The sequence below is a fragment of the Gasterosteus aculeatus genome, chromosome 14, assembly GCF_964276395.1.
Source record: "Gasterosteus aculeatus chromosome 14, fGasAcu3.hap1.1, whole genome shotgun sequence".
NCBI lineage: Eukaryota > Metazoa > Chordata > Actinopteri > Perciformes > Gasterosteidae > Gasterosteus > Gasterosteus aculeatus.
Genome location: NC_135702.1, coordinates 8,261,410 through 8,270,800, shown reverse-complemented (window position 1 = coordinate 8,270,800; position 9,391 = coordinate 8,261,410). Strand labels below are relative to the sequence as shown.

The 9,391-nt window shown below is 45.9% G+C and overlaps 1 protein-coding gene across 1 annotated transcript; it reads right to left on the bottom strand.

Annotated features, from left to right (window-relative positions):
• Nucleotides 1-383: 383 nt before the first annotated feature.
• Nucleotides 384-8,563, bottom strand: atp6v0a2a (ATPase H+ transporting V0 subunit a2a). The gene is made up of 20 exons (XM_040198357.2): nucleotides 7,812-8,563; nucleotides 7,281-7,359; nucleotides 7,057-7,154; nucleotides 6,508-6,645; nucleotides 6,063-6,160; nucleotides 5,839-5,965; nucleotides 5,368-5,450; nucleotides 5,190-5,283; nucleotides 4,894-5,106; nucleotides 4,367-4,517; nucleotides 4,115-4,254; nucleotides 3,864-4,021; nucleotides 3,674-3,764; nucleotides 3,468-3,586; nucleotides 2,956-3,166; nucleotides 2,723-2,842; nucleotides 2,521-2,640; nucleotides 2,047-2,164; nucleotides 1,767-1,938; nucleotides 384-1,386 (listed from the first exon to the last, which is right to left on the bottom strand). Exons 1-20 carry the CDS (start codon nucleotides 7,920-7,922, stop codon nucleotides 1,284-1,286), a joined length of 2,544 nt encoding a protein of 847 aa, XP_040054291.2. The 5' UTR covers nucleotides 7,923-8,563; the 3' UTR covers nucleotides 384-1,283.
• Between the last annotated feature and the right edge of the window lie 828 nt (nucleotides 8,564-9,391).

Genomic DNA, 9,391 nt, shown 5'->3' with positions numbered 1-9,391 from the left:
TTTTTTTCCAATTGGAACAGCTAGAAAAGTCAGATTTAATAGACTTAATATAACTTTTTTTAAAGACAGCGATTCAGTGATGATAGCCAGATATTTGTAGATTCGACACAAACATTGTGTAATACATGTAATAGGAAGTCTAGTGTGAAATAAGTATACTGCATCTCTGGAAGTCACAAGCACACATATCCAATTTAAAACAACAACTTTTATTTTGTTTTGTGTGATTTTAAGACTCAATAAAACCTTGAATTATGACATTATTTTGAATGTATTTTACGATATTTTCCCGGACTCTGGAAGTTTATGAATTCACATTCTGGCAAACAGACAGACAGGTAAAAATCAAAAAGGAATCACTACACAGAACACAAATTCCACACTTTCTTGCATTTCTTGGAACCTTTATTGAACACATCAAAAAGGTAAAATATTCAACTCCTATACTAACAATAATTTAAATAAATATCATCATTAATTATCATTAACAAATGCAACATGTAGTATCATCAAATAAAGATTTTTTCTGCAGTATTTTTGTTTTTTTTATTGATTACAGGGTAGATTACGAATAATAAAATGCTATAATAATTAAATAAGCAAACAGCTAACAGTTGAAGATTATTTTCATTTGGCATCATTACAGTCAAGAGTGGAAACCTTTCATTATACAATCATTTTACAAAGTGCTTTGTGACTAAATGCCTCACAAAAAGGGTTGAAATGTTCGTTATTGTTTTGGGGATTTTGATGCCTAGAGGTCTTCTGTCATCTTGTGGAGGAAGATTGTAAAAGACCCAAAGGCATCTCTATATCGTCATCAGAAATAAATCTCTATGGCACTACATCAGGATGCTTCATATGATTTCTGATAGAGTTGGACCTTTACATTGCACTGTATAAGTGAATATTTTAAATACCTTTCGTTGTAAATAATACAAATCCAGTTTACACAGCACAATGCAAATAAAAAACTCACCCAACTGGTGTGGGAAGTAGTTTTGAGCGACATCCGACTTCAGATTGACAGTGTTAACAGAGGACGTAATGTTGAATCTCTGTTTATACACAGGTTTGCTGGGTACAGAAGTAAGGCATCAGCACAGACGCTAGCATTTCAAAAATCGTCATGGTGAAAAAGGTTGCTACAAGAGGCCGTTTCAGTCCATTGTCTCGAAGGTTTGTTGTCGTCATCACAGTGTGAATTGTTCCAGCTTCCAGCACCCTCCCCAGTTCTAAAGTTTGCCTCCACTCGTATGCAGTAACTCAGGGTCCATATCGTTTTAAAGCAAGCCATCTTGTTCAAAAACGGAGGGCAGGAGGGAAAAATCAAAGGGCACAAACTTGACACCGGTCCCGTGGTAGAACTTGTTCTGAAACTCCACCCTGAAAATCAGGCGTTCAAGTGAACGATAGAAAGGTTCTTTAACAAATTACAAAGACAGTGAAGTGAGTAAAGCATAAAGTTAAAAGGTTAATTTTTAAGCGTGACCTGTCTCATTCTTAATAATTTAACCTTAAAGCCTCGAACATTATATCACTGAACTTAATTGCATTGCAGAGTCGGAGTTAATCCATATAACATAATGATTAAGGCAGAAATGATAAGTGAATAGATGCTTTGGATCAACCAATTGTTTGAGCGATGCTTTAAAGCAGCAATGCTTCAAACGTTCTGCTCAACGCCTGTCAACGATGATCAATACCACACTCCCGAACCAAAGAATGATTTGACCTTTCCGACGCGCCGGTACAGTGTGACTCACCAGTGGAGCCGCAGAGCGTGGAGGAACGCCGACAAGCCCTCCATGACCAGCAGGATGGACACGGTGAGCACGGCGAAGAGGCCGAACACGGGGACCAAAAACACCACCCCGACCCTCGTGGTGACCCTCAGACCCAGACGCATCACCATGCCCCACAGCACCTCTGACAGCTCTGAGAGCAACACACACACACACACACACACACAAGGCCACGTACACAAACAATTGAATGCGCGTCTGAGAAGAAGAAATGTAAAGCAGCCGTCGAGCCGCCACTCACGGGCGTGAGCCAAGCTGAGAGCCCAGAGACGCAGGTAGGACGCCGTGTTGGAGATGCAGCCCAGGCAGTACTCGATGGTGTGAATGGCCTGGTACAGCAGCACGTCCGCAAAGTCAAACTGCAAAACGGGCGCAAGAAGATATCAGATATTATTACCCTTTATTCATAGTGATGAACATGAAGTCCACATAATGTGTCTCCTCTGTGTTAATACAGCAGTCTGGAATTTACAACGCTGGTGATCACGTGATAATCATTGAGCCTTAATTTCTCGCTTACATGTTATCTACTTATTTACAAGCTCTTATTATTATTACTTATTGGCAAACTAAAGTGAAAATCCTCCGCATCTCACAAACGCTTCATGATTTGCCTCGATATGATTCAAAAGACAATTTCAGTCAGGTGGCAAACACCTGAATCTCAGACAGACAGGGTTTTAATGTCAGGTCTTAATCCTCGTGGATCCCTGACCTCTTTGGGAAGAGCTTCTCTGCTCGGCATTTCGTCCAGTGCTTCCTCTTCGTCTTCGTCATCGTCATAGGCCGGCGCTGCGGAGTCGTCCTCACTCACACGCCTCACTCTCTCATAACCCTGCGGTGAGTCAACAAGCGGTGATTTTTATTGCCGAAAAGACAATATCAAATATATTTCCAATATGTCTGATCTCGCTTACCCTGCGTCTGCGCAGGCCTTTGCCTCCCCGGTACAACCAGTACAGGTACAGAGGTTTCCCCAACAGCAGCACAGGAACCGACAGCATTGCTATCACAATTAAGAAGATCTGCAGCCCAATCTGTGGAATTGAGCAGAAAAATGCATTAACAAGGTTAAAACACACACACACACACACACACACACACACACACACACACACCCAGAGCGGGTGAGGTTTCGTCAAACACGTACTTGTCCCGGGTAGAGAGGAGTGATGTCCTTCCCCTGCATGACAAACATGTTAATGAAGTGGATTAGGATGCTGGGAGCCGCGCTGGAGTCTCGTACACCAAACGCCAGCCACTTATAGAGGACCATGAAGACCAGGTAGCCAAAGAGGCAGAGCAGGAAGAGCAGCTCAGGGAGGAACTGCAGGTAGACATTACATTTCTGTCGGAAGTGCCTGAAGGGAGAGAACAGAAATAAAGAAAGTGATGAGTGGGGCTTTAATGGTCGGGCCCCTGAGCATTTGATTTAAACAACACAACTTTTAGCAATAACGCGTAAAAGGTGTCCCTTCCTGCTCGTCTTCTCTACTATATGCCTTTCTAGTTCACCTTAACTATTAATATCACTACTATTATGAACCTCCTTTGCATACATGTACAGTAGATGCACGCACACACTTATCTGCACATGCTGATGGACATATGGAACTTCCTTGACATACGATGTCAGGTTAACTTAAATATCGAGCAACTCACAAGTGATTGAAGACACTCAGCACCACTCCAAAGCTCATGTGGATTACCCCGATGATAACCGACATCTTCATCTTGTAGGAGTTGAGGAAGGACAGCCGGTTCACCGCCATGTTCCAGATCTGATATTAAAAAGCATCTGAAGTGAAAAGTGACCTGAAAACCAGTCAATTGCCTTTTGACGTTAACACCTGAGTGCGTTTACTCACAGGATCGATGCCGAAGGGGTACGGCCCCGTGAAAACCCCGCTGACGTTGGGGTCCAACGTCAGCAAAGCATTTGTTTGGAGGGTTTTATTTCTGCGATTAAAAAAAATGGAAAAAAACGATTAAAGTAAAGTAATGTAAAGGTACATAAGCAAATAAAATGTGTGTGAGTGTATTTGACTGCTCACTCACGTCCACTGCTGATTTGTGAACATGGCCTTAACGCTCCACCCGGAGCCAAATATGTTAAGAGACTTGGAGAAGCAGTCATTGTAAATCAGCCCGGTGTAGATAGAAAAAAGCCCCATCATCAGGATGATGTATCGACCGTTGAAGAACGTCACCCATATCTGAGATCAACAGAGACGCGACCGTTAGCCCGAACTAGTTCACACGCCGTTAAGGACGAGAGGAACAACTACAAGGGGCCGACTCATCCCGACCTCGTTGTCGGACCGCTTCCTCTTCTGGGTTTTTTCCGTGAGCACCATCCACAAGGCGAAGAGACTCATTACCGCCCCGTGGCCGAGGTCGCCAAACATCACAGCGAACAGGAAGGGGAACGTGATGATGGTGTAGGGGGCTGCCGACGAGAGACACACACCTTCGATGCAATCTACTCCGACCTTCCCCCCAAAGCCAACGAAAAGGCACTCGGTTCATCCATCTTTGTGCGACGCGGGGGGAGCTCTTACCTGGGCTTACCTCGCGATAATCCCCCACCCCATACGCCTCCACGATGCTCTGAAAGCCCGACGTGAACTTGTTGGTTCTCAGCATGGTGGGCGGAGTGTCGGTGCTCGGGATGCGGTTCACGAAGGACGGCACGGTGGCGTCTCCTTTTCTCTGTGGGGGGGGAGAAAATAAAGACAAAGCGTGGAAAGGACAATTCTGAAATGAGTAACTGCCGTGATGTAGTAACGGAAATTTGATGAAACATTGGTGATGTGCGCAGCTCCCTTTGCTCCCTCGTGTCAAACATTCACAGTTCTCAGTGATTCTTCACCAGGATGTTTTCCTCTGGTACGTTCTAGTTTAGGCACTTGGACTAGAAACGATCAAATACGCGTCACTGTTTTGGATCGGCTTTAAGGCACGACATCCATTCCATTTGAGAAATGTTAGGATTTCAAAGATTTGGTTTATTTAGTCATTTTCAGTCGTATTTAGTCTGAACCCCCCCCCTCCAAAAAAACCATCACTAATGCGTCTCTTTCCTCACCGAGCCCTCTTCTAGCGCCCCACGCAGGTTCGCCAGGTCGCTGACGGGACACCACACCTCCGCAATCAGACACTTGTTGGTGACGTCGAAGCTGCAGAGGTTCAGGATGTGGTAGATTGCCTTCATCTTTTTCACCTTCACAACCCAGGCGTAGGCCGACTCCGAGGCCTTCTGCAGGACCTGCCTCAGGTAGTCCTCGGTGCGGTGCAGCACCTGGGGGAGGGACGCGGCGGTTACTACAAACTCAGCAAAGTGGGGTTGGGGGGGGCGCGAATGTCTGTCTTCGCCAGGCTTACGTTGTTAAGGTCTTGGATGCGAGTCCTGAGGCTGTCCAACACGTCCGCCCGCTCCTCGTCGTTCTCCGGGTGCGGGTAGAGGTGGCAGTGGTAACTGGGGACAACAGAAACGCGCCTGGTGAGGAATGCAGCGGCGCTTTAAAAACTCACGCGGTCATGTGGAGGGCGGGATTCTTACCAATCACAGATTTTTTGCACTTTCTGTCCGATCTGGTCTCCCCAGAAAGAGATTAGGAACACAACGCTTTTGCTGATCTCCCCCTGAAACGGCACAGATCAGGAAAGTTATCGCTTCACAAAAAGGTCATGAAGGAAAAATGACTTTTACATGCATCCCTACCACAATGCCTTCTCTTTTAGCCGGTACAAATTGGTATCTGACATTTTAATTAGCAGCAGTTGGCTAATAATATCTATTTATATATACGTTTTCAATTTCTCTCTTGTAACGAGATTAGAAGGTCGGGGCTTCACAGACTCTTCATAACCCAAATATGAATGCGCAGTCATTTCTAGCTTATGTTGCTTTACATAAGCAACATTAGCACAAAAAGCCAGCACCCCCTCACCTATTGTCCCATTTAATTCCAATCTTTCTAAACCGATGCACAGAAACACGTGACATTTTCTTAAATTAAGGTTTACTCACAGTGTCGAGATCGGCGAGGTTCTCGTCCACCTCGGCGTAGCTGAGGATGGTGTAGCCTTTGCACACTCTCCACAGCATGCGCTCAAAGGCCTCCACCTTGACCCGCTGGATGAGACCAGACACAAACCTGCAGCCCGAGCGGATCAGATTAGGTTTAAGGTACATTCTTTATGCTAGAACACAACAGGAAGTTGTGCTGCGCGCATGTCAATTGTGAGCCTCACCCCAGCTTGGCTCCAAGTCTTTGCATACCAGTGCATCCCGTCACCGTGTCCGTGTCCACCGTGGGGAACTCTTCATACTGGGGACCCAGAGCCTCGTGCTGATTTCAAAAGGGAACACGTTTCATTCAGTTTACGTCGACTGCTCATCATACTAATGATCCTGTGGCGTTTGCACATTGCAAAGTGCCGTTTGTTCTCGCGGAGACCCGTCTCATATCGGCACCATCGTTTGCTCTCGGCCGTGTGCCCTTCTTACCACGGCAGCCTGGGTGACTCACAGGCTGCTCGTAACGGCGGCATCGGGGGCCGCGTCTTTAATTAAAGTCGGCTCTGGTTTCACCTCGGTCGCGCCGGGAAACCAAACACGGCGGCGACAAGGAAAACAAGGCCCGGCTGGTGAGGTGAGCGGGAGCACGTAAGCGGCATGAGGGGAAAACACACTCACTCTGGAGCGGCTGTGGATGAAGGTCCTTGTGATCTTCAGCATGTGCGTGTACTCGGTGAGCTCCAGGAGGTTCCTCTGCAGCTTGTCTTTGTTTCGGGTCACCTCGCTGAGCTCCATCTCCAGCCTTTGGAGCTGCTCCTGCACGTCAGCACACATTGAACACCGGCTCAAGCCTGCAGCAAGTGGACTTCTTCAGTTAACTAAAGAGATTACATATTGTCCCTGTGAGGATTGCTGGATGGAATGACTGAATAACCATCACTGCCATTTAACCCAATTTGCAGCATTTATTATTTACCGATTTGTTGGAGTCTAACAGATCTGGAGGAAGCAACGCAGAGCGTGCACTGCTGTAGCTACGGAAAAAAACTGTTCAATATTCAGATCCATACATAGATATGAGCTGTTAAGCCCTCTGAAGCATATTTGTGATTTGCGATAGCCCAGGTTTTAAAATAACTAGTATATGCATAGACGTGCACTATATTACACACTATGAAAAAGTTTATAGATACTTTTACAGTCAAGCGTGGTTGAGGTGTCCCTCACCATGATCTCAAGGACTTGTCTGGGGGGAGGAGCAAGCGGGCTCTCATCCTCCTCTGGAACGGCGATATGAATCTTTTGAATCTCCCTCAGCAGGTAGCCTGTCACACGAAACAAAATGACAAAATAACCCGAGTGTCAGACGAGCCGTCAATTCTCACAAAAACACAAACAGCCATGAGTTGCTTACTTAATAATTACACCCCCCCCAGGTGGTTCTCTCTTACCCAGAATCCTCTCCATCTCCTCACATCTCTTGATTTCGCTGACAAAGCGCCTCTGGAAGGAGCTGACACTCGGGTTGAGCTGAAACCAGAGGAAGCGTCACAGGTGAGGCGAGCTGAAAGCCACAGCATCAGTCGATGTGTGAAAAAAACACACCACATTCAACGTGGCATCTTCACCAAAGTGTTTAGACCGCCACTAAAAACGAATATTTATTGTTCTTGAAATACTGTAACAATACTCTCCCCAGCATGGAGTAATTTGACTCGAAAACCGCTGAAAAATAAATAAAATGAACGTTGACATTAGTCGGTCAAACGTTGAGCTCTATAAATTCTAACAGCATTTGGGTCTATTTATAGGAGGCTGATCTCCATCCCTCGAGCATGCGTGCACCCACAGAAAGAAGCCCGCATTAATTTATTCTGCATTAGAACAATACGGATAGGTTTACTAAAATGATAGACGCAAATACAGCATCCACCCTTTTAAACTGGGGAGAGAATGGATTCGCTATAATCTCTCCTACTTACATCTCGGAACTCGACCAGCCCGAGCTCCCCGAGCTCACTGATGCAGTCGTATTCAGAGCCAGACTGCAGAAACAATTGCGCCAAGCACATCTCCTCACTCCGGAACACCATCTTTATCCGCCGGACGGATCTCCTTCTCCGCCTCACAAACCGTCTGTGGCCTTCTGGCGCCGGACGGCCGGTGGATCGGAGCGAATGTGGGACATCACACAACCCGACGAGCGTTTCGCCCGTTTAACCGAATCACCGCCTCCGGCTTCACTGGTCTATCGATTATTGATGGGGATTCTCAGGAGGGGACATTTCTCCTCATTATTATGGGTGTCGCCTCCGTCCAAAACAATAAAAATAAAATAAAAAGAAAGCCGGTTGATTTCTATGAAATAAACAATATGAAAACAAAGGCAGAAACGTCCCTAATGCAGATGTGACATCGGGTGATGCCAGAGAAAGAAGTCATTCTGCGGGCTCTTTACCTTGGACACCTGACATTACGGCGCAACCGCCCCCTCCCCTCCAACACCACCCCCACCTCCACCCCCAAAAAGAAAAACAAAGCGACGACGCGACGCGAAGCCGCAACGAAACGAGCGACGGGAAACTAAAGGACGAAGCCTCCACCCGGCACGGAGACGACCGGCGGGTCCGAAGGGGGCATCGCGCGCTGCGAAGAGCCGCTCGGCGACAGACTCCGGCCTTTATTCTCGCTGCGTCGCACCGGCAATTGACAGGATTGCGTCTCCGGGTTGCCAGATATCGGTGCATCCTCCGCATTAATCATTGGTTCTTGATTTACGAAATGAGAGGCGTTGAAGAGGTTTGGTGTGACCGTTTAAGAGGGAAATGGACGAGAAAGACGAGAAAGAAAACGGTGTTCCGAAATATTGGATAAAATGCACATGTTTCTGTAATTCACAAAGACTAAATAGTTTTAAAGATGCAGGATAATAATTAAACATTTCGTGACTACATACATCTCTCCACCGCACATTTCTTTGTATTACTCGGCGGTTCGGTTATTTCCATCACGTGAGGAAATATTCATTATTCATTCACGTTTAGCTTTTATGAGATAATCCCTTTAAACTTCGGTCCAGTAAATTCCTTTGTCTCGTTTGAAATAGTTGTCTTAAAAATGGCAAGTGAGCTTTTTAAAAGGGGGTCTGCTCACAAACCTGGCAACCGGGTCATCTTCTAATTCTGTTCCATCATTGAAAGCGGACCGACCATCTGCTCTTTGTGTCAATCCTTTATTTAGGGTATTTCAGATAACTCAATAATGTTTGCGTCTTCTCCCGCGACAAATTATCACAGCCATTTATTCCATGATACTCTTAACAGTTACGTGCATTTGAACATACTGATCGTATGAAAAATGTTACTCGTTTAAAAAAGCTGGATAATGTTCATTTTTCTTAATCACGCATTTAACAGAAGCACGTCAAAGCTTGTGTTCGACCTGGCGATGGTCCTCTGTGGGCACAATCTCCTCTGATTGAATTCTGCAAGTACATGCATATTTCAAGGGGGGAAAAAAGCAAATATGCACAATAACAGCAGAGGTTTTTGTATCAAGGGAC